Here is a 25,917-nt window from a genome sequence, read left to right as displayed (position 1 = left end):
AGAGGCCATGGTTCCAAGACGAAGGGTGCATCGGTGGTGCAACCAAAGCATGAAGGTCAATTCCACTGTACGTGGATCACACCACAACAACAAACGGACCAACATCCCGAATCTCCGTTTCCACAGCATGATAGAAAATTCCAGAGTCCATGGGTGCTGCCACCACAGCCCCAAGGTCATCCCAGGCAGATAGTCCAAAGCATGACTGGGAACCCCATGTACCACCAATGCATCAAGATCGAGACCGTGGTCTTAGGGTGACATATCCACGGCATCAAGAACGTCATCCCCGGCAGCCCCACAGTCCAAAGAGTCCCACAAGCACAGTTTTCTGGGATGCCAAGACCTGTTCGAACCAAACCCATAACATGTTTAGGTGCAGTTTTCTGCACAAATTTTTGCATCGTAATATTCCTAGGAGGCCTCAGTGTCCTTATAGTCTACCTAGTATATCGTCCACGTAGTCCACGGTTTGATGTTTCCAGTGCCACCTTAAATACAGCGTACATCGATGCAGGCTCTCGACGCTGATCTCTCCGTGCTAGCAAACTAAACCAATCCAAACAGGAAAGTGAGTGTAGACTTCAGTTACCTGATCATTGATCTATACTACGGACGCACTCTTATTGCTAGTCAAGGTTGAGTCAAGGTTTGGAAATGTTCATATGGTTTCTATTCAGGTTCGGCTTCCCGTAATGGAAAGCGAACAGCTTCGGAGCAGATTAGCAGAAACGGAGTCCTACTTGATGTGAAGGGAGTCTTCAGGGTGCGATCGAAACTGGGGAGTTTGCTGTGGTATTCTTAGAGGCTGTCTGGTCATTGAATTATCTTGGTGACAAGTCCTCCTAGTGGTGTCCTTCGAGCTACCAAATGCAGAACAAAACGATGATAGGAGAACCAATCCTGTATACATTTTCGAACCGGCAAACATTGTTCGATTTTGCACATTGTTAAGAGCATCAGCATTGAAGTGATTGTTCCCTGGTCTTGTTTTCTACTTCTTTTTCCAGGTTCTGGTTTTCTTGGATTTCAGGATTTGCAATCGCTTATAGTCTTGTTCCATTTTAGTTCTTGCCCCGTTTCACGTTCATGTCTATGCATCACTGGAAGTTACAAAGTGCACATTACCTTTAAGTAGATAGACAGTGCAAGATGGAGAGCGTAATGTTGTCCTTACTGATTCATAACAAATCACTGAAAATTACAAGATATCTGCAATGGCCAAAGGCCTTGTTTCAACAATTTCTGTGACAGTAACACCAGGGTGGAAATGTAAAATACAACACAGAGGAGGCACACAGCAAGGCAAATCAGCCTTCGGTAAAAAAACAAAAACAAAAACAAACCAAAAACGGTCACCCTAATCCTAACATCTGTGGATGATCAACTTTTGATCGATCGATCAATTAATTAAAATATTTATTTTTCATTGGCAACAGAGGAAATGCAAGAGAAAGCAAGAAACTTGCTGATTTCATATCATAACTTTCATGATTAATTCATGATAATTTCAAAGCTGAAAATCTCTAAATAATAGTGTAAGACTTTTCTTTGCTGGACGCTCCGGCACATGCATCACATGTCCTCTACCTAATCATTTGTATTACTCTATAAAACATTGATTTTTTTAAAGGTTCCACTGACTAATATTTCATATATTATTATTATTATTATTATTGATGGACTGTCGGTAGGAATGATTCTTTTAAAGGTTCCACTGACTAATATTTCATATATTATTATTATTATTGATGGACTGTCGGTAGGGATGATTCTTTTTTCTTTTTTTGAAATCAGGTTCATTTTTATTTTATTTTCAATCTTCTCCCTGTTTTTATTTCGGGTATAATAAAACTACATTAATTTTTTTGAGTCTATAAATACGAGACTTCCTTGCAAGATCCTGTCTTGACAATGATTTGAACAGCATAACAAAAGTTTTTTTTTTTTTTTAAATGTCCCTTGATAATAATAAATTCATTTGTTGTGTGTAAAATATAGAAACAATATCAACTTCATACTCTAATTTAATACGCAATTCTTTTTGTATAAAGAAATTTAATTACAAAAAAAAAATGATTATTAAAACATGTTTGAGCCCTCTCTCTTCAACGTGTTAAGTGTGTTGTTTTGTCTAAAATGGTAGGGCACACCTTTCATTGCAACTCTGAAAGAGAAAGGGCAGCAGGTGCAGAAGCTGAAAAGACAGAAAACAAACAGTAGCAGAGTGTGTGAACTCTCTTTCATTGCAACCCCTTTCCTGTGCAAGTTTTGTACGGGGAAATTATAGCATTTGTGTGATAAATTCAAGCGTGTTCTGTGAGTGTTATTAGATGTAGAAAGCAACCAAACCACAGCCCGTTAGGAGTCAACTGAGCAGTTATGAATTTGTACTGCGAGTTAAATGTTCTTATTTATGAAAAAGATAGCTCCTGGATGACTAGTAACAGTAAACCTTATCACTATAAATAATTAGACCACAGTTGGCAACAATCATTTAGTGGCCGTTTAGGAGTGTGGTTGCGGGTGAGGTTCACTCACAGCCACATATAATATCGTTTGGTAAAAAAAAAAAAATACTTTTCACTGGTAAAACCCACTACAAATTAAAATGAAACCGCAGGTTTTGGAGAAACAGCATTTGGCTGCTTCTCCTGAGGCAAGAAGCTGTAACAGTGGAGCATGGCTCCACTGTACAGTGTGAGTGAATTAATTCACTCGCACTGTACACTTAAACTTAAATCAATTTTTTTTTTTGAAAAACCAGGAAAAGTTTAGTTTTTTTTTAATTATTATTTTGACAAACCAGGAAAAGTTTAGTTTTTTCTTTTTATTATTATTTCGAAAAACCAGGAAACATTTAGTTTTTTTTTTGAAAAACTAGTGCAGTTAAGTGATTTTACTCGTACTATTCACGTGAACATGAACAATATTTTTTTTTGTTTTTTTTTTTTAAATTAGTTTAAGGTGAATTAAATTTACTCGTACTGTAATCTCAATTTTATTTCTGATAATATTTTAACTAATTTTATTGCATGCTTAAAAAATCATGAAAACTGTAGTTTTTATCGAATGAATTTTGTACGTAATGAAATTGTAAAATATTTTTTAAAAAATTAAGTTTTACTCGAAAAACTAGTATTTAATATTATTTAATAACACTATATAAATTAGAAGGATATCGCATGATGACGTAGCATTTGTGGAATTTGATCGCAATTCCAATTATGTTCTTGCCGGGTCCGACCCAGTTAAAAAAAATTCAGGTTATATTTTTATTTTAATTGTGTTTTATTCAAAAAATTAGAAGGAGATCGCTTGATGACGTAACAAAAAATGCAGTTTTTGTTGTTGCGTGCTTAAGAAACCATGAAAAATATAGTTATTATTGGATATATTTCGTATGTGATGACATTGCACATAGTTTAATGGAATAATAAAAAATATTTGATATCAATATTATTTATTTCATGATGTAATAATAGTAGTTAAATCTACAATATTTAAATTAAAAATATTTTTTAATTATTTTATAACCTCAATTTGAAAATCATTTTTTTAACCAAACACATTAAACTACTTTTTGTTCAACCTCAATTTCAACCACAGTTTTAACCAAACATATATTTTTCCAAACTAATCTCAACTAAAAATACTTTTTATAAAACAACTTTTTTAAAATCACAACCACAACAGCAACAACAATATCAAACACACTTAGCCTAACAGGGGCAAATAGTAATGATATGTTTTGTACTCATTGTTGATTTTTAATCAGTGGTGAGGATATTTAATCTCAAGGTAGCTCAGACATTCTACATGCTAAACTCTTATGGCTCTCTATGTTGTACCTTTATGGCTTCCTCTTATCTTACTTCTGGCACTACTGCTTCTATTTATGAAAAAGATGGAAGTTAAGAGACAAAGCGAGCAGCTTCTTCCTCCAAGCCCTCCTAAGCTTCCAATTTTAGGCAACTTGCACCAACTTGGATCACTGCCTCACCAATCTCTGTGGCAACTCTCCAAGAAATATGGCCCTGTCATGCTAATTCGACTTGGTCGAATACCAACTGTCGTAATCTCCTCTGCTGAGGCAGCAAGAGAGGTCTTAAAAGTTCATGATCTTGCCTTTTGCAGTAGACCTCTTTTAGCTGGGACTGGGAGACTCACGTACAATTATCTAGACATAGCATTTTCACCATATAGTGATCACTGGAGAAACATGAGAAAAATTGTTACTCTGGAGCTATTCAGCTTGAAAAGGGTGCAGTCTTTCCGGTTCATCAGGGAAGAAGAAGTTAGCTTGCTGGTCAATTTTATCTCTGAGTCATCAGCTTTAGCAGCACCTGTTGATCTTACTCAGAAATTATATGCTCTCGTTGCGAATATAACATTCAGGATGGCATATGGATTCAATTATCGAGGGACTAGCTTTGATCGAGATAAATTTCATGAAGTGGTTCATGACACCGAGGCTGTAGCGGGAAGCATCTCAGCAGATGAATCCATCCCGTATTTAGGGTGGATTGTGGATCGGCTTACTGGTCATCGTGCAAGGACTGAGAGAGTTTTCCATGAATTAGATACTTTCTTTCAGCATTTAATTGATAATCATCTTAAACCTGGAAGGATAAAGGAGCACGATGACATGGTAGATGTTCTGCTGAGAATAGAGAAGGAGCAGACTGAACTTGGTGCATCTCAGTTCACAAAGGATAATATCAAGGCAATCCTCCTGGTATGCTGTTCAGCATTTCCATTATCATACATTAAATCCTGAGCTTCAATAGATTACTTCATGTTATTAAGTGTATATGTAGTGCCTATCATTTCATTGCCGCTAGCATATTTCAGAATTTGCCACCAGGCTTTTAGGGAGCACCAAGCCACAGGCCTTTGGTTGTCTGTAACAGGAATCTAGTAATCTAGTTTCACATATATATGTAAAGTAGCTGATAAGCCGTCAAAGTTAGATAGTTTTTCTTTGGTGCCCAGTGGTAAATATATAAGATGTACCCGTACGTTTTTAGTATAGGCTTTTGGGTTGGAGGTGGCGTCTATCATTATATCTAAGCCCTTGTTTGTGCATTGCCAAAGCTTTTTCAAGTGCTATTATATCAGAAAATTTTGTTGTGTTTCTTGGCATGGTTGCTATACCATTTAGAAAACCCTCTCAGAGTATAATCTCAAACTTGATATATTTGCATGATTCTTGAGATTCATCTCTGTGCAAGTGTTGGGAATAGCAAGAGCAACATGCTAAATGAAGCTGGCTTCTGTCCAGCAACATCATGCGCTGTAATTTCTGTTATAAACTACAGCTATAAAGAAATATTTGCTTGCTGTTATTATGAAATTAATTGCCTACTTTTCTCTATTGTTTCAACAAATTAATTGTCTAATTGGATTCTGATGTTTGTCTGTCAGAATTTATTTATGGCAGGAGTAGACACTAGTTCACTGACAGTGAATTGGGCAATGGCAGAACTTGTTAGGAATCCAAGAGTGATGAAGAAAGTGCAGGATGAAGTTAGGAAATGTGTTGGAAATAAGGGAAGAGTTACTGAAAGCGACATCGATCAACTTGAGTATCTCCGGATGGTAATAAAAGAAACTCTGAGACTGCACCCTCCTGGCCCACTACTTATCCCAAGAGAAACCATGTCTCACTGTAAAGTCAGTGGTCATAATATCTATCCGAAGATGCTGGTCCAAATTAATGTCTGGGCAATTGGACGTGACCCCAGGTACTGGAAGGATCCTGAAGAGTTTTTCCCTGAAAGATTCCTTGATAGGTCCATTGACTATAAAGGACAAAGTTTTGAGTACTTGCCATTTGGATCTGGTCGAAGAATTTGTCCTGGGATGCATATGGGATCTATAACAATGGAGATTATACTTGCAAATCTCTTGTATTGTTTTGATTGGGTTTTTCCCGATGGGATGAAGAAGGAAGATATCAACATGGAAGAAAAAGCTGGCGTTAGTCTTACTACCTCTAAGAAGACACCTCTCATTCTTGTACCAGTCAACTACCTTCCGTGACTATCAGAAGATATCATGATCTCATAAGCATATCTATAGTTTCATGCACTTAAGAATGTATGATTGTGCTTTTCTTTCTTTTTAGCTTTTGTTACGAAGGATAGGCTCGGATCAGAACACCTCTTTCGAGGTGGGGCCGGGACATGGATACCATTGAGCCAGAGGCTCATGGCACTTAAAAAGTACGATTTGTGCACGATTGTAATGTATGCGAGTAATGTGTATGTATGTGCTTGTAGTTATGGCTGTCTGCAGAGAGTTCCAAAAATTTCAACACAAAGAGTTTGGTTGAAATGTTTGAGCCCTCTCTCGTTTTCTTCCGTGTCTCTCAATGAAACTTCTATGTGTAAAAAGCTTTCCAGGGTATCCTTTAAGGAAGGTCGACGGGATACTTTCTCCATAGCTAGCAGATCTTAAATGCCTGAGGATGAATGAGTTGGAATTAGTGGCCAATACTGTTAAGGGTGTGGGTGCCTAATTCAGGCTTCCGTCACTTCATTGTCTAAAAAATGACTAGCAAGTATACTCCACTAAAACCAAGGTTAAGGAATCAATTTGATAGGTCGCAATCAGGATATGAAATGCTATAATTCACATTATATTCCACTCTGGATGAGAATTAACTGCAAGATTTTTAATTGGAATAAGCTTGATATTATTGATTTTGAAAGAGTTTAAATACAAAAATGAAAATAACAATTACTTCTAATTCTGAGATCATATCTCTAAGAATTAAGACACTAACAGTTATTGGCAACAAGCCAATCATACATTATTTAAAATCAAATAATAATTACTTGACCTATTCTTAAGCAAGGAAGCTTTGTGGACATGACCAACAACTTAGACCAAGTCTTTGGCAACAAAACCTTCTCCCTGCATGGCTCTATACATGGAAAATGCATTTATGATAACAGCTCTTAGTCCATATATTTCGGGTTCTTCACAGGCATGCACTCTTAAAGATCTTTTTGGTTTATCAATACTTCCCCTAGTGACAGAAACCTTGTCCTCGAGGTTTATATTTACGAACTTGTCGCGTAATTCTTGAGTGTTCTCCCATGTAGCATCATTGACTGGAAGTCGTTTCCATTGGACCAAGCTTTCTTCAATAAATTTGGATCCTTATTTTACCCAACGTGTATCCAATATAACCTCCGACTCCATAAGTAAGTCACCATCGTCAGCCATTGGAGGTAAGTTAGTACTAGCAACAATAATTTCACCCAATCTTTTTTTAGAAGGGACATATATATGGAAAACTGGGTGAATACGAGAGTCGGGGGGGGGGAGCTTGAGTTTATAGGCAACATTTCTAATTTTTTCCTCAACTGGATATGGCCCATAAAATTTGCTTGCAAGCTTTTGATAGGCTCTTTTGAACACAATCTATTTTCAGTAGGGATGTCGCTTCAGAAACACCAAATCACCGATCTGAAATTCAATGTCTCGGTGTTTGGAATTGACTTGCTGTTTCATTCGATTATTTGTTGTATGTAAATTACTTTTAAGATGCCATAACAGAGCATCTCTAGAAGCCAAGTTTTTATCGACTTCATGTACGGGACAATAACCTTCATGGTAATAAAGGATTGTTGGAGGAGGCCTTCTATATAGAGCTCGGAAGGGAGTCATTCCTGTAAATGCATGATAGGTAGTATTATACCAAAACTCAGCCCATGGAAGGAAGGAATGCCACTTACGGCGTTGCTGGTAAGCAAAGCAGCGAAGATATTGTTCAATACAACGAAAATAGAGAAGACATGTCTAGCATTAATGTTTGCAATAAAGAAGTTAAGGCATTACCTCCAAGCGCATTCAGTAAGATTAATCTCTCGAGCTGACCCTCTCAAGTACATCATCTCAAGACCAATACTATCAGGAAGATTGGCAAAATGGGCTTTATTGCTTCAAGAATTTGAAATTGTCTATATCTCACAAAAGTCTATCAAGATTTCAAGGGGTAAGCACTAGTCGATTTTCTCGCTGATCATCCTATTCGTGATGAATGGAAGTTCTCTGAAGACCTGCCTGATGAGGATGTTTTGTTTATTGAAATGTAAGAACCATGGAAAATGTTCTTTGATGGCGCAACACGACAAAATGGAGCCGGGGCTGGGGTTATATTCATCATACCGGAAGGAGAGGTCTTGCCTTTCTCCTTTTCACTTACCGAATGTTGTTCTAATAACATGGCCGAATATCAAGCCTTGATTCTTGGGTTGAAAATGGCAGTGAATATAAAGATGTCTCGCCTTAAAGTTTTTGGGGATTCTCAATTAGTCATCAGACAGCTCCTCTCACTATATGAAGTCAAGAAGCCGGAATTCATCCCATATCACAAGTATGCACTTAAACTGATAACATCCCTTGATTGTGTCACTTTAGAACATGTGCCACGAAAAGAGAATAAGCAAGCCGATGCCTTAGCAAATCTGTCGTTAACATTAACATCATGTAGTGAGGAGATAAAAGTCCCTGTATGTCAAAGATGGGTTGTTCCACCACTAAATCATGACATAAAAGAGAAAGAACAAGTGGGTGTAGTTTCTGTCTACGAGATTGAAAGAGAAGACTGGCGTCAGCCGCTTATCGATTATTTGAGACATGAAGAGCTACCTAAAGACCTACGCCATAAGACAGAGGTGAGGCGAAGAGCTTCTCGCTTCATATACTTCCAAGGCACTCTTTACCGATGCTCTTTTGACGAAGTCTTTTTGAGCTGTCTCGAAGAAGAAGAAGCAACAAAAGCACTAGAGGAAGCTCACTCAGGGATCTGTGGAGCACACCAATCAGGCCCTAAACTTCACTTCCAGATCAAAAGAATGGGATATTACTGGCCAACAATGGTGAAGGATTGCATAGACTATGCTAGAAAATGTCAAAGTTGTCAATTGCATGCTAATTTGATCCACCAGCCACCCGAGCCTTTACACCCGACAGTTGCCTCTTGGCCCTTTGATGGTTGGGCACTGGATGTGGTAGGACCATTGCCGAAAAGCTCTGGGGGGCATCTTTACATATTGGATGCAACAGATTACTTCTCCAAGTGGGCAGAAGCTACAGGATTAAAAGAGGTCAAGAAAGAGACAGTTGTAAACTTCATTCAAACAAACATCATTTACCGTTATGGGGTACCAAGATACATCATAACCGATAATGGAAAGGAGTTCTACAATACAGCCATGAATAAGTTGTGTGCACAGTTCAGTTTCAAACAACATAACTCTTCTATGTACAATGCTCTGGCTAATGGTTTGGCAGAAGCCTTCAACAAGACTGTGATGTTTTGAAATTTAATGAGTAGGTAAAAGGCAATAAAGCCCTTGAAGGCTAAAAATGAGTATAAATGAATAAGGGGTATTGTAGTAATTGAACAAAGAGTTGATAAATATAAATAGAAAAGAAAATAGAAGAAGAGGGCTGTGTTTTAAGAGTGAAAACTGACGGGAGAAGAGAAGAAAAGGGGAGGAAGAAGAGAAAAGAGGGAAAAATAAGGAAAGGAGAAGAGAATTGGAGGAAATAAGTTTAAAGGTAAGATTATGTATAAATGTGTGTTCTTTAAGCCTTGATTTCTGTTTTGATAAATGTTAGGGTTTTGAATATTGTGTTTTGAGTTTGATTGATGAATTAATTGGAAGGTTATGGGTTGATTGTTGTGGGTAATTGGTTAATTAGTTGATTGTGAGAGATTGAAGGTAAAGATGATGATTTTGAGTTATGATTTTATTTGAATGGTGAAATTGTGTTAGAAATCAGGAGATGACAGTAGCTAATCTGTAAAATTCTGGGTTTGAGGTTGAAGATGACGAAAATTCAATTTGGTCCCTCAATTTGTGAAATTACAGTTTAGTCCCTAAACTTTGGGAAAATTATAATTTGACCCCTAATTGTATTTTGAGATTCTGGACAGTGTTATTATGAGGTTAAGGATGATGAATCTGAGTTTGATAATTGATTTGGAATATTTTCAGTTTGGTCCCTCAATTTTAGGAATTTACATTTTAGTCCCTGAACTTTATGAAAATTACAGTTCGGTCCCTGGTTCGTTCTAGACAGAATTAAGGATGGTTTATGGGTGAAAATTCAGTATAGTTATGTATTTTCCAGATTGGTCCAATTTTGGTAAAATTACGTTTTGGTCCCTGTTTTGGAAAATTATCGTTTTAGTCCATAAACTTAGGAGACTAAACCTGGTTTTATTTTATGCATTGGGATCTCTTGTTTGAGTTGCTTTTGAGTATATTTTCATATTGTTGTAGGTTCTCCTAACGATCCTCAATATGATTTTCGGGTCTTTCGTCTGACATTCCTTTTAGTTCTATATTTTCTGGGTGAGTGGGATAATCTTTAATATGCATATATGATAAGTAAATATGTATGTTGATTTTATAATGAGTACAACTCGTTAATTTCTTGAATAATTATATATGTTGCTTATTTTCCGAGTACTCATTTATTCTTGAATTTGCACTCGCAATCTGTCAAAGTAAATTCTATTTGATATGATATACGTTTCTTTGATGATTATGTGAATATCTATTATGCCTTGATATGGGACTTGTCAGTAACTCCATGCTAACGGAGAGTAGTTAGCCTATGTGCACATAGTATTCTGTAAACCTAGCTGGTGAGAGAGGCATCAGCCTGTGGCGACTGATCATCCCACAGTGGTCACCTTCGGGTGTCATCTGGTCTGGTCACCTTCGGGTGTCATCTGGTCACCTTCGGGTGTCATCTGATCTCTGACATATAGTCCACTACGTTATGATGATATGTTTAGTATGTATATGATATGTATATGATATGTTCAGTATGTATATGTATATGTATATCAAGATAAAGGATCTTGCGAACTATTAATATCAAGAATATCTAAAATGTATATTAATTATTATTCCCTCACTGAGTTGGTTGAACTCACACCTCATTCTTAATATTATTTCAGGTTCTTAGTTTCTGATAGCAGGTGAACCTTGTTGAGTGTTCCTGCTTCTTCAGTTTTGGGTCAGTATGCCTTGCTTATCTTTCAAGGCTGTTTGATTCGATGTCTTAGGCGCTCCACTATTACCTTGTTTTGATTAAGTTTGGATTTTGACAATGTAATGAGTATTATGGATTATTGTTTTTGTTTTAATTACTGATGAGGAGTTTTAAACTATCTTTTGGTTTCATCAGTTTTGAATAATATAAGATTTCTGAAGATTATGAAATGCTGCGTATTTTTGAATAAATTATTCTTTTGATATGTCCGTTTTGAGGCTTAGCGCGGGCGGGGTGTCCTTCCGGCACCGCTCCTGCGTTGCCGGTCATGGACCCGGGATTCGGGTCGTGACAAAGGTGGTATCAGAGCCAGGTTTTTTTATTAAAACCTCATAATCTGTTTTATTTATTTAAAACCCTCGTAATATGTGGAGCTTAAGATCTATCTTGTCTTGATGTCAGTCCTCTTATAATTCTCCAATCTAGTGTTTGGTGTGTCCTCCTTAAAACTCCTTTTATGTTGATACATATATATAAATGCATTTTTTTTAGGAAATATGCCGAGAGCTAAACATGTAGTTAATGCCGATTATGTCGGTAATGATCAAGAGGACATTCCTATCGCTCAGCTTAGGAAGGAGTGGCGCAAAAAGAGGGTTAGAACCCTTTCGCCTCAACCAATGGAAGCAGAAGTTCAGGATGAGGTGGAGTTTGAGGGAGACTATGGTCTGGATGTTGGTAAGAATCAGGAGCAGGAATCCCATGATAGGGTGTCTTATACTGATAGTGCTTTGGATAAGATTGGACAAGCCATGCAGACCCTGGCTGACCTTTTAACTGAGAGAGAGAAGGAGAAGGATAAGAATGCATCTTCAACTTCCCATACTGTGCATGGGGTGAAAGTGCCATTGTCAGAGTTCCTTAAGCTGGCACCTCCTACATTTAAGGGTGTTGATAACTCTGAGGAACCACAACAGTTTTTAGATGCAGTATGGCGTAGGTGTGAGGCCATGGGTTGCACGGATCATCGTGCAGTGACTTTAGCATCTTTCAGGCTAGAAGGAGAGGTGGCTGTGAACTGGTATGAGTCCAAGAGGGGTGAAAGGGCAGTTAGTTCGCCACCGATGGAGTGGAAGGAATTTTCTGAGATGTTTTTGGAACGTTTTCTACCTGAAAGTGTGAGGGAAGCCAGATCATATGAGTTTGAAAAGTTGGTTCAGGGTGACTTGAGTGTGACAGAGTATGAAGTGGAATTCACACGGTTGTCCAGATTTGCTGGGTATTTGGTACCGACTGAGGAGAGGAAGATTAAGAGGTTTGTTCGAGGTCTTAATAGCTACTTATTCAAAGCTATTGGGGCTCATGAGTTTAAGACGTACTCGGCCATAGTGGATCGTGCCCGAGCTATTGAGGCACGAGAGTTAGAGGATGAATTATCAGTGGGTTCGGTTAAGAGGCCCAAAGTGGCAAATCAGTTCTCTTTTCAGCAGCGGTCTGATACAGGTCCTAGCAGGGGACATGGGGGCCGGCAGGGCCAATTAAATCAGTCAAGGAATTTCTTGTCGAGGTCTATTCTCAGGGGAAACAATAGACATAGTATGAGTGGAGCTGGTCCGACTCAGAGCCGAGGTACTGTTCAGTTAACACCACAAGGTTCAGATGGGAGGCCTCAATGTCCGTCTTGTGGGTCTAGGCATTATGGCACAGTCTGTTATAGGCAGACAGGAGCTTGTTTCGGTTGCGGGCAGACTGATCACTTATTGAGGGATTGTCCGAACAAGTGGTGGTCCAAACCTGGTGCTTCACCGATTACATCTCCTACTCAGACTCAATCAGCTAGCCATTCTGTGTTTCAGGGTGGTCGTGGAGCTGGTGGGCGCGGCCAGCGGGGCCGTGGAGTAGGCGGTAGAGGTTTTGCGCCAGCAAGTCAGGGACAGGCACGAGTTTTTGCCATTACTCAGCAAGATGCCCAGACATCCAATATTGTTGTCTCAGGTACACTCTTAATATGTTCCTTCGAGGCTAGAGTGTTATTTGACACGGGGGCAACTCATTCTTTCGTGTCGTCATATTTTGCTTTAAGGTTTACTAAACAACCCATTTTGTTAGAGAGTCCTTTGTGTGTAGCTATCCCTTCGGATGAGGTTATGTTTGGGGAATATGTTTATGTTGATTGTGAGGTTCAAGTGCAAGGTAGAAACCTATTAGGCGATTTGGTAATTTTAGAAATAGTAGGTTTTGATGTGATATTAGGTATGGATTGGTTATCAAGGCACCATGCCTCAGTTGATTGTTGGAATAAGACAGTGATTTTCAAGCCTGATGAGGAGACGGAGTTTGCTTTTCATGGAGATGGGTTATCATCTCCATCTAGTATTCTCTCGGCCATCACGAGAAGGATGGTACGAAAGGGTATGCAAGGGTTTTTGGCTTATGTGCATGATATGAACATGGGGGTCCCGAGGATGGAACAAGTTTCGATACTTAAAGAATTCATCGATGTTTTTCCCGATGACTTACCTGGACTACCTTCCAATAGGGAAATCGAATTCTGTATTGATCTAGTTTCAGGAACAAAACAATCTCTATGGCACCTTACAGGATGGCGCCAGCAGAATTAAAAGAGTTGAAGGAGCAGATTCAAGATTTGTTAGATAAAGGGTTTATTCGTCCAAGTGTGTCTCCGTGGGGAGCACCTGTTTTATTTGTAAAGAAGAAGGATGGATCAATGAGGATGTGTATAAACTATAGACAATTGAACAAGGTCACTGTTAAAAATAGATACCCACTCCCTCGCATTGATGATCTTTTTGATCAATTACAAGGAGCTCAATGTTTCTCAAAGATTGATTTGCGATCGGGGTATCACCAGTTGAGGATTAGGAATGAGGATATTCCTAAAACTGCCTTTAGGACTCGTTATGGGCATTACGAGTTCCTAGTGTTGTCTTTTGGGTTAACGAATGCACCTGTGGCTTTTATGGACATGATGAACAGGGTTTTTAGGCTGTTTATTGATAAGTTTGTTATTGTGTTCATTGATGACATCTTGGTGTATTCAAGAAGTAAAGAGGAACATGAAGAGCATTTGAGATTGGTGCTTCAAACTCTAAGAGATCATCAGTTGTATGGAAAGTTCTCGAAGAGTGAGTTTTGGTTAGAGAGTGTTGGGTTTTTGGGACATGTGGTGTCCAAAAATGGGATAGAGGTTGATCCACAGAAAGTGGAGGCAGTTAAACAGTGGCCTAGACCAGTCACGGTATCTGAGATTAGGAGTTTCCTGGGTTTAGCAGGATACTACAGGAGATTCGTGGAGAATTTTTCCCGAATCTCTGCTCCGTTGACGAAGTTGACACAGAAAAGTGTCAAGTTTCAATGGTCAAAAGAATGTGAGAAGAGTTTCCTGGAGTTGAAGGAAAGGTTAATTACGGCTCCAATTTTGACAGTACCTTCAGGGTCTGGTGGTTTTACCGTGTACTGTGATGCATCCAGGATTGGTTTGGGTTGTGTTTTGATGCAGAATGGTAATGTGATTGCTCCTGCCTCGAGAAAGTTGAAGAAGCACGAGCAAAATTACCCCACACATGATTTGGAGATGGCTGCAGTAGTGTTTGCCCTTAAGATTTGGAGACACTATTTGTATGGGGAGACATGTGAGATATTTTCAGATCATAAGAGTCTTCAATATATCTTCCAGCAGAAGGATCTGAATTTGAGACAGAGAAGGTGGATGGAATTGTTAAGTGATTATGATTGCACGATTCAATATCACCCGGGCAAGGTAAATGTTGTTGTCGATGCCTTAAGCAGAAAATCTATGGGTAGTTTGGCTCATATTTAGGAGGTGAGGAGACCCTTGATTAAAGAGTTACACGGATTGTTAGATGAGAGAGTCAGTTTTGAGATTTGTGAATCGGGAGCATTGTTGGCTCACTTTCAGGCCAAGTCAGACTTGGTAGACCGGATTAAAGTAGCTCAAATGAAGGATGAGCGACTTTGCAAGATTCGAGATGAGTTGGAGTTAGGGAGAGCTCCGGGTTTTGTTATCCATGAAGATGGTGTGTTGAGATTTGGTTCCAGGTTATGTGTGCCTGAGGTGGATGATTTGAAAAGAGATGTGATGACGGAAGCACACCAAACTGCCTATACTATACATCCTGGTTCTAACAAGATGTATAGAGACTTGAAAGAGTGCTATTGGTGGAATGGCATGAAGAGGGACATTGCTGAATTTGTATCTCGATGCTTGACCTGTCAGAGGGTTAAAGGTGAGCATCAGAAACCACCAGGGCTTTTGCAGCCATTGTTAATTCCTGAATGGAAATGGGAGAGGATCACCATGGACTTTGTGTCAGGTTTGCCTCGGAGCCAGGAGGGTTATGATTCGGTTTGGGTAATAGTTGATCGTTTGACCAAGTCAGCTCATTTCTTGCCAGTAAAGGTGACATATGGGTTTGCAAAACTTGCAGAAATCTATGTTAACGAGATCGTAAGGTTGCATGGTGTGCCGATCTCAATTGTGTCCAACAGAGGTCCACAATTCACTTCTCGGTTTTGGGTGAAGTTTCAGGAAGCTTTGGGGACTAACATTCAGTTAAGTACTGCCTTTCATCCTCAGACAGATGGACAATCTGAGAGGACTATACAAATTTTGGAGGATATGTTAAGAGCTTGTGTGATTGACTTTGGTGTCGGATGGAGCAAGTACTTATCTTTGGTGGAGTTTGCATATAATAATAGTTATCAAGCGAGCATTGATATGGCCCCATATGAGGCCTTGTATGGCCGGAAGTGTAGATCACCTGTATGTTGGTATGAGGTTGGTGAGAGGAGATTAATGGGTCCCGAGTTAATACAGATTACTTCGGATAAGATTAAGGTGATCCGAGATAAGCTTCAAACAGCTCAGAGTAGGCAAAAGAATTATGCGGATAAGAGAAGATGTAATCTAGAATTTTCAGTGGGTGACAACGTATTCCTAAAAGTCTCTCCGACTAAAGGGATATTCAGATTTGGGAAGAAAGAAAAGTTGAGTCCTAGGTTTATAGGGCCCTTTGAGATCTTGGAAAGAGTAGGGGTAGTGACATATCGGCTTGCCTTACCACCTAATCTCTCCTCTATACATCCAGTGTTCCATGTTTCGATGTTGAGGAAGTATTTGTCTGATCCATCTCATGTGCTGGAAGTACAACCGGTTGAGCTGAGGAAAGTTATGACATACGAAGTTCAACCAATAAAAATAGTGGATCGACAAGTTAGAAAACTTCGGTCGAAGGATATCGCATCGGTTAAGGTTGTGTGGAGCGGACACCCACGTGAAGAAGCGACGTGGGAGCTTGAGGAGGAAATGCTCAACAAGTATCCATTCTTGTTTGAACTTGATGGTAAGACTTCATTTCTTAAAGTTTAAGTTTCGAGGACGAAACTTTTATAAGGTGGGGAGATTGTGATGTTTTGAAATTTAATGAGTGGGTAAAAGGCAATAAAGCCCTTGAAGGCTAAAAATGAGTATAAATGAATAAGGGGTATTGTAGTAATTGAACAAAGAGTTGATAAATATAAATAGAAAAGAAAATAGAAGAAGAGGGCTGTGTTTTAAGAGTGAAAACTGACGGGAGAAGAGAAGAAAAGGGGAGGAAGAAGAGAAAAGAGGGAAAAATAAGGAAAGGAGAAGAGAATTGGAGGAAATAAGTTTAAAGGTAAGATTATGTATAAATGTGTGTTCTTTAAGCCTTGATTTCTGTTTTGATAAATGTTAGGGTTTTGAATATTGTGTTTTGAGTTTGATTGATGAATTAATTGGAAGGTTATGGGTTGATTGTTGTGGGTAATTGGTTAATTAGTTGATTGTGAGAGATTGAAGGTAAAGATGATGATTTTGAGTTATGATTTTATTTGAATGGTGAAATTGTGTTAGAAATCAGGAGATGACAGTAGCTAATCTGTAAAATTCTGGGTTTGAGGTTGAAGATGACGAAAATTCAATTTGGTCCCTCAATTTGTGAAATTACAGTTTAGTCCCTAAACTTTGGGAAAATTATAATTTGACCCCTAATTGTATTTTGAGATTCTGGACAGTGTTATTATGAGGTTAAGGATGATGAATCTGAGTTTGATAATTGATTTGGAATATTTTCAGTTTGGTCCCTCAATTTTAGGAATTTACATTTTAGTCCCTGAACTTTATGAAAATTACAGTTCGGTCCCTGGTTCGTTCTAGACAGAATTAAGGATGGTTTATGGGTGAAAATTCAGTATAGTTATGTATTTTCCAGATTGGTCCAATTTTGGTAAAATTACGTTTTGGTCCCTGTTTTGGAAAATTATCGTTTTAGTCCATAAACTTAGGAGACTAAACCTGGTTTTATTTTATGCATTGGGATCTCTTGTTTGAGTTGCTTTTGAGTATATTTTCATATTGTTGTAGGTTCTCCTAACGATCCTCAATATGATTTTCGGGTCTTTCGTCTGACATTCCTTTTAGTTCTATATTTTCCGGGTGAGTGGGATAATCTTTAATATGCATATATGATAAGTAAATATGTATGTTGATTTTATAATGAGTACAACTCGTTAATTTCTTGAATAATTATATATGTTGCTTATTTTCCGAGTACTCATTTATTCTTGAATTTGCACTCGCAATCTGTCAAAGTAAATTCTATTTGATATGATATACGTTTCTTTGATGATTATGTGAATATCTATTATGCCTTGATATGGGACTTGTCAGTAACTCCATGCTAACGGAGAGTAGTTAGCCTATGTGCACATAGTATTCTGTAAACCTAGCTGGTGAGAGAGGCATCAGCCTGTGGCGACTGATCATCCCACAGTGGTCACCTTCGGGTGTCATCTGGTCTGGTCACCTTCGGGTGTCATCTGGTCACCTTCGGGTGTCATCTGATCTCTGACATATAGTCCACTACGTTATGATGATATGTTTAGTATGTATATGATATGTATATGATATGTTCAGTATGTATATGTATATGTATATCAAGATAAAGGATCTTGCGAACTATTAATATCAAGAATATCTAAAATGTATATTAATTATTATTCCCTCACTGAGTTGGTTGAACTCACACCTCATTCTTAATATTATTTCAGGTTCTTAGTTTCTGATAGCAGGTGAACCTTGTTGAGTGTTCCTGCTTCTTCAGTTTTGGGTCAGTATGCCTTGCTTATCTTTCAAGGCTGTTTGATTCGATGTCTTAGGCGCTCCACTATTACCTTGTTTTGATTAAGTTTGGATTTTGACAATGTAATGAGTATTATGGATTATTGTTTTTGTTTTAATTACTGATGAGGAGTTTTAAACTATCTTTTGGTTTCATCAGTTTTGAATAATATAAGATTTCTGAAGATTATGAAATGCTGCGTATTTTTGAATAAATTATTCTTTTGATATGTCCGTTTTGAGGCTTAGCGCGGGCGGGGTGTCCTTCCGGCACCGCTCCTGCGTTGCCGGTCATGGACCCGGGATTCGGGTCGTGACAAAGACTTTATGCAACATTCTCAAGAAGGTGGTGAATCGCTCGAAGAAGGACTGGCATGAGAGAATTGGGGAGGCGCTATGGGCTTATCGTACTACATTCCGAACACCGACTCAAGCTACTCCATATTCCTTGGTATACGGGGTTGAAGCTGTTCTTCCACTAGAATGTCAAATTCCATCTTTAAGAATCGCAATCCAAGAAGGACTTTCCAATGAAGACAATGTTCGTCTACGCCTTGAAGAGCTTGAAGGTTTAGATGAAAAACATCTTGAGGCACAACAACGATTAGAATGTTATCAAGCGCGACTTTGTAGAGCTTTCAACAAGAAGGTGTGACCACGCTCATCCCAAGAAGGAGATCTTGTCTTGGCAGTACGACGTCCAATAATTATGTCAAAATGCATAGGCAGCAAATTCCTCTCCAAATGGGATGGCCCTTATGTGGTTCAAAAAGTCTACACCAATGGAGCTTACAAAATTATCGATGAGAATGGATTGAGGATTGGGCCTATCAACGACAAATTCTTGAAAAGATACTATGCTTGAAATCTGATGTAGCTCCTAACCCGCACGAGCTAAAACTGTGAAAGGCATAAAAAAAAAATTAAACTACGTTATGACTTGATCCTTTATCCACAAAGGTACGTAGGCAACTTGGAATTCATTCCGAGTACAGTCACGCAAAAAAAAAGTCTTTGACAAAAAAAACAAATGTTTTGAACTACGTTGTGACTTGATCCTTTATCCACAAAGGTATATAGGCAACTTAGAAGTTATTCTAAGTACAGTTGCACATCATCCTTTAAAGCTATTTGAGCCATTATGATTGTTCACATGGAAAAAGAGGGATAAGTAAACCTCAAAACACAATCATAACATGGAAATCCAGGTAACAAGACACAAGTGAAGGCAAAATATAGACTTTATTAATAGAAAGAAGAATTCTATTACATAAAGTATGTAGCCTCAATAGAAAGTCACAAGCCTGTGTTACCAAAACAAAAAAATTCCAAAGCATAAGAAACCATTATCGTACTACGGTTTCCAGTTATGTCCTTCTAACTCATTTTGTTTGGTCTCCAATAATCCTTTTAATTTTTGAAGAATGGCTGCGTCAGTTTCACTTATCACAGGGGAAGAGGATAGTGTGGTGATCTCTGCTCGAATGCCGGAGGTGATGGTTTCTCTCTCAGAAAGCTTTTCATCACATGCCTTGAGAGATGCTCTAACTCAATCTTCTTACTCTGCAACTCCATCAATTGTCCCGCTATTTTCGTTATCTCAGCATGAGTGATGGAAATGGATCTAGATGCCTCCTCTTCAAAAGCTTCTGAATCTTTAAGTTGCACTTCAAGATTTTCAACATCTAAGGCTCGTTGCTCTGATGTCATCGTAGGAGATAATAAAGACTCTAAGTGAATAAACTTTTTAGAATCCTCAATCACCTCAGTCACCATTCTTCTGATAGAGGAGCAATCAACCTTTATATCTTCAATGGAGTGGAGGATCTTCTCAACTTCATCAGCCAGGTTAGGAATATAATGGATCTGTGTACGAACAATTTTATTTCTGATGCTCTCCCAACACTTGATAGCAAATTCAGATCCTATTATGTCATCAGCACAATACCTAGTAACTCCTGAAGGCTCAAAGGCAGTAGTAGGTCCAAGATTATGCAAGTTGGTCACTATATTAAAGATCGGCAAAGATGGATTAGGCTACTCATGTGGTAAACTAAATGAAGGATGAGAGTTTCCAATCCCAGCAGCTAAAATATTGAAAGGGTTAGGGCTAGCAACAAAAGCAACACTCATTTCTGGCCCAATATACATATCAAAGTCATTCCCCAGGTCTTGTTAACCAAGCTGAAACAAAGAACAACAAAAAAAGGTTAATATATGATAAATAACATGAATTGAAAAGAAAAAAAAAAGTGTCAAACCAATTCATCAATATTGTCTGGCATGATTGATGCACTAGGGACTCCATGAAGAAAACCCGAGCTGCAAGGATTGAACACTTTCTTGGTACGTTTTAAACATTTCCAATGATGATCACTGTTTTCATGCTCACTGTCCTCAACATTTAAGATTGCTTCAAAATTGTCTTCCTTCTCCTGCTACATGCATATCCTTATGAGCATCTCAATAAAAAAAAAAGGGAATTAATAAGGCACATAAAAAAGGGACAAGTATTTATTTACCAATTGTGGAGAAAAGGATTGTGCACTTCTTTCCTTTGCCTTTGATGAGTTAGAGGATTTCTTATTGAGATGATCTTTTGAAGTACTCACTCTCTTTACACTAGGAATCACAAGTGGTGTCCTCCTTATATGGGCAGATGTTTGAGTACCATCTTCCTTGCCTAAATCAACATCAACTGCCCGCTTGTCTCTTTTATAGGTAGGAGAAAATCGTTTCTTTTTGGTTAAGAGAGGGTCATTCTTCTTTTCTTTTGTCCTTCGAGATACTATGGCAACATTAACAGGACTTTTGAGAATGATCTTCATCTCTGGAGAACAAACTTTGGACCACTTCGGAGTCCACTAGTCCATGTAACGTTTAGTCACCAAAGGAAGTTTATCACTTAGGGGCAATGGAAGCTTGCACTGAGAATGAGTGTTGAGTTTGGTAAAACTATGCCAAAGTTGGGATACATCCTCCAAGGTTGGAACTCCAGTTCTCCCTCCAAAGTCACGGGGAACATGTTGGCAAAACCCAAATTTTCTACTGAATCTATCAGGACACAGTAAGACTTAATAATAAAAGTATCATTATAACGAAGAGTCAAATAACCGGATCGAATACACATAAAGTAGTCACTCTTGAGGACTGATAAGTTGCCATCATCACACAAGACCATAACTTTGGCCAGGGGAAGTAATGCAGGAAATATGACTCTCTTGGGATCTTTGAAAAGAGCATTAGCTTGAGATTCATTGAAATATTTTGCCAACCCCACGCCGACATATTTTGTCATCCCAACCAATTTGGCAGGGCTAATGGCTGTTTGATGGGTGCCAAATTTTTCTGCAAGCCAACTACTGAGAAAATGAATAGGAAAAGGGATGTCTCGTGCGGTCACACTTAATGCAGATTGGACTTCCTTTAGACCTTTGAAGATACTTGCTAGAACTGGTATCGCAAGAGAGAATTGCCTTCCAACCGCCATCATGGATGCTACTTTGAAAGTACTAAGACGAATGAAACCAACGTCCTTGCTAGGAAATACACATTTGCATAGCCAGCATGAAAGAAAAGCCACTAAATAAACTTCATCTTGAATATGAGAAGGGAAATTAAGCTCTTTAAAAGGATGAATGAATTTGCTAGAACGAACACAAGACTTGTCAATTGAGCCAGATGGATAAGTAGTCTTATTGGATTCGCTGTACTTACCCACAGAAAAAGGGACCTTGTATCTCAAGTCATCTTGAAACCAGAAATCTACCCAATCTTGAAGGGTCATTACATGGTCACCATCAATGGTTTGACATTATTTATGAAAGGCGATGAACAAGTACTTGCAGCTCTTCGGAAGAAAAGAACGTCCTTTCTTATCAGCTTCATTAAGTTCATCAGCAGAAGGGATGACTTCATCATAAAAAGTACCAAAAATAGGAAGGCCGCTACATGATTTTAACTCCTAAAGGGATACGAACTCCTCTCCATTCGGGGTAGATAACGTGTTAGTAGCAGGATTCCAATGGTTATAGAAAGAAATGATAACATTCATCTGCCAGTCATATGTAAAAAGGGATGCAAAAATAGTGTCTCGAATATGTGCCCTCGCGAGGATTGGCTCGTAATGTTTCAAAATATCTTCTGTCCATTCCCAATACTTGAGAGTATACTCAAGTGCATCAGAGATTGGGAAATAATCCTTGCAAGTAGCATTTCCATCACGTTTACGATAGTCTAATGACGGCAGATCAGCTAGAAAAGTTGTTGAATGTGGAAAGGAGGATTAAAGTTGTAAAACTGATTGAGGCAAACCACCATGACCATAAAGTTCATAAGAAGTCTCCAATGACCAGGAAGTCAAATGCTTGATGCTTTCGGAAGACCACTTCTTAGCAAATGGACCAATGGCAGGTTCATATACGCGAAGGCTTGTCCGACGATACTTCTCATCAATTACTAAGAATCTTTTAGTGGAAAAAGAAGAATTCCTGAAAAGCACCATCTAAAAAGAAAAGGGAGACATAAAAATATGTGAATTAGATGCATATTTGAAAGAAGAGATGGGGAACAAGATTATAAATCCCATGATATTTATATGTCCTAAGAAAAAAAAAAGTAATGATAAAAAAGAAAGAAAGAGAATAAGAACTTACCTTGATCAAGAGCCAAAGAAAAGTGATGCTCCAATGTTAAAAAAGAAAAGGACTTGCCAAAATTGATGACGTGTTAAAAAACAGCAACAGTGACCCTTAAGAAACAAACTCGTCAAGCACCAAGGCTTGTGAAGTATTACGGCAAGAGAATTTAGATCACCCAAAGAAGCCTGCAACCCTGCAATAAGAATAGTTGTTAATTAATGGAAACAGGCGGGCTCACCAACAACTCAATCAGGCTTAGTCAAGTCTATTTCAATAACAAGTTTGCGTCATCGATCATGCAGTTGCAGAAGCAGAAAAGGTTGCTTTTGGTTAACACACACATGTCAACAATATGCTTTTCCTCAACAAGAAAACTACTACGGACTCCTCCAAATATATTTTTGAAATAGAAGTAAAATCAGGATGCAACAAACCCCAACAAGAAAGCTGCTACAACTCCTCCAAATATATTTTTGGCGTCCATATTTTCTCTTCCAATACAAGCTCTCTCTTTGGATGTGCTATCAAGAAACTCTGCAGTGCTCCAAGGCTTTGAAAGGAGTTCTTTCATCTAGAAAACAACAGTCATGAAACAACTTTTCCAGAGCCTGCTAAGGTGAAGTTCAAAAAAATTGTTGTTGTTGCTGCGGCATCCAGAGCTCACCTTTACTGTCAACACAAAGAAAATGGTTGCCTTCTAGTCGCTGAGTAGTCACCATCCCTGCATCTCCATGTAATTTGACCATGGCAGATAAAATAACACATGGCCAAATGCATGCAGTTTCACTGCGTCACTATGTAATTCAACGAATAGAGGACTGCGGATTGTCAAGTTTTCCATGTCACCTCTTAAGACTATGCAAATTGCTGGAAATATTTCGCTGAGCAGTCGCTCCCCTTTTTGCTGTATTCTAGGCCATGCATAATTTCACTTTTCTCCATGCGGTCAAAAATAGGAAGACGATGCAAGTGCATTTATAAAAGAGAGAAGTTTAAATTACTATCATCATGAGCTTTGGTTAGAAGTTTAAAGCTTATTGCACCTGCACAAACTCAGAATTGTGTCCTGCATACATATAAAAACAAAAAAAAGAGACTTGCAGTTGTTAAACAAATACTGAAGAGCTATGCATACCTGCTAGGACCGTCGGTGATGTTGAGCTGCTAGGTAGATGCCACACAGTTAATGAAGGAACAGAAGGACTGCTAAGTTGGTGAAAAAAAAAAAAAAAGACAATGTAGTGGCCTTTTATAGCCACACTATAGACAGTTGCCTGATTACAAAAGAAGAAAAAAAAAACTCGTATTCTGTGATAGAAAGGTTGGCTATGCAAGTTGCTTTTCCACTTCTGAAACAAAAGCAATAATTCCTGTTCAGTTCTGCAAATTTTTCCTATTCAAGTCATAGCGAAAAAAGCGATAATTCCTGTTCGGTTCTGCACTCTTCATTTACTCTCTCTCGGCTGTTCATTCAGGAAACAAAGGACGCGACATGCTACCTAAGACAAAGTTTTCCTATACTGTTGAAAAGGCAAACTATCTTTCCTAACTTGAAAAGCATCTAATTAGTCCTTGCTCTCAATCAGTTCAGAATACAAGGAATTATAAAAGGAAAGAACATTTAAACGGGAATGAAGCAAATAAATCATCAAACAATGAGTGCACGCATATCAAGAGAAGAAAGAGAATATGAATCAAAATCTTTAATATGTGATAATTCATTAACTGCTACTCGGAATCACAAACGATTTGCGTCATTGGATTCAGAACAACGAGATCTTTAAAACAAGATGTTACAGTGACCACTTCCAGTGAAAAAAAAATTCATGCAGTCCGGTCAAAGTGTTTGTTGCTATTCGGGTATAAAGATAAATTTTGCTTGGTCTCTGAATATGCAACCGTTTCGAATGAGGTTTTGAACCTGGATATTCTATCATTTGATATGATAAATTTCAATCATCATCCATAATTTTTTTAATTTTGACTATTATATTTTATTTTCACAATAAAATTTATCTATGTATTGTGAAAATCTAATATGATAAAATTAAATTTTAGTAAAAAATATAAAACCCTCTCAACTATATTTTTTGAGACATGCCCACTTGTTTCGAAAGTAAGTGAACTTGTCTCGAGGGGGCATCTATAGAAACATAAATTTTTTACCAATCAAATTTCGTCATGTGTTATTTTATTCTTTAAAAGAAAGGATAAAATAAAATTGAAATAAATGACATGGAAAATAAATGAGCCTTCATATATTTCTTGGCCAATGAAAAGTTGACACTTGGGATGAGATATTCAAGATATCTTGTCATAAATACAAGATCGCATCAGATATCTTGTCATAAATGCAAGATCCCGTCAATAAATATCAACCAATAAAATTATATCATGTGACATTGGAAAAGAACCTGAGAGTCCCTACAGATCTCTATAAATAGAGGGCCTCAACCTAAAGAGAAGGGAATTCCAGGGGATATAATTAAATTTTCTTCAAGACAAGCTCTTCAAGTAAGGAAGCTCTCTCTTTCTCTCTCTCTCTCTCTCTAAGCAAGTAAGCTCTCTCAAAGAGTTCTCAAGCCTCCTTCATCTACGCTTGAAGTCTACAAAGAAACGAAGCTCTGTTGGATCAAGCCTAAACGCCCCATAATAGTTCTTCAACAACACTTTGAAGATAAATCAAAGGTACTTTCAAAGCATCAAATCACTAAATCTCGCTAAGCTCTGTTGGATCAAGCCTAAACACCCCATAAGAGTTCTTCAGCAACACTTTGAAGACGAATCAAATGTACTCTTCAAAGCATCAAATCACCAAATCTTGCTTTGCAATATACGTCTAAATTCGCGTTCTAGCAAAGCACAAATCGTGGCTTGATTTCTCAAATAAATCAAGTCACCATACATCAAATTCAAGGAAAGAATTAGAAAATTATCATGTTTTTTTGAAAGAATATATTAAATAAAAATTATACCCATTCATATATTTAATAAAATCATATATTTATACATGTCTGCTTTTAATTTGAGTTGTTCAAAATTCTTTCTACAACCACCTAGCCCTGG

The 25,917-nt window shown here is 38.1% G+C and overlaps 5 protein-coding genes across 5 annotated transcripts in view; 4 read left to right on the top strand and 1 right to left on the bottom strand.

Moving 5' to 3' along the window:
- The window catches only part of LOC7473199 (WEB family protein At1g12150), a 78,304-nt gene that overhangs the window by 16,050 nt on the left and 36,337 nt on the right, over positions 1 to 25,917 (bottom strand). The window lies entirely within an intron of this gene.
- LOC7480952 (cytochrome P450 71B36) lies at positions 3,735 to 6,339 on the top strand. The gene is made up of 2 exons (XM_002312624.4): positions 3,735 to 4,738; positions 5,428 to 6,339. The coding sequence occupies exons 1-2, from the start codon at positions 3,833 to 3,835 to the stop codon at positions 6,043 to 6,045; spliced, it is 1,524 nt and encodes a 507-aa protein (XP_002312660.2). The 5' UTR covers positions 3,735 to 3,832; the 3' UTR covers positions 6,046 to 6,339.
- Positions 8,121 to 9,338, top strand: LOC112328461 (uncharacterized). Its single transcript, XM_024607057.1, has one exon. The coding sequence runs from the start codon at positions 8,121 to 8,123 to the stop codon at positions 9,336 to 9,338; it is 1,218 nt and encodes a 405-aa protein (XP_024462825.1).
- Positions 11,554 to 13,171, top strand: LOC127905646 (uncharacterized). The gene is made up of 2 exons (XM_052455163.1): positions 11,554 to 13,023; positions 13,140 to 13,171. The coding sequence occupies exons 1-2, from the start codon at positions 11,586 to 11,588 to the stop codon at positions 13,169 to 13,171; spliced, it is 1,470 nt and encodes a 489-aa protein (XP_052311123.1). The 5' UTR covers positions 11,554 to 11,585.
- On the top strand, positions 18,441 to 18,866 carry LOC112328460 (uncharacterized). Its single transcript, XM_024607052.1, has one exon. It carries the CDS (start codon positions 18,441 to 18,443, stop codon positions 18,864 to 18,866), a length of 426 nt encoding a protein of 141 aa, XP_024462820.1.

This window comes from Populus trichocarpa, chromosome 8 (assembly GCF_000002775.5).
Source record: "Populus trichocarpa isolate Nisqually-1 chromosome 8, P.trichocarpa_v4.1, whole genome shotgun sequence".
In the NCBI taxonomy this organism is placed as follows: domain Eukaryota; kingdom Viridiplantae; phylum Streptophyta; class Magnoliopsida; order Malpighiales; family Salicaceae; genus Populus; species Populus trichocarpa.
Note: the sequence above shows the minus strand (reverse complement) of the source record. Positions and strands in the feature narration are given on the sequence as shown.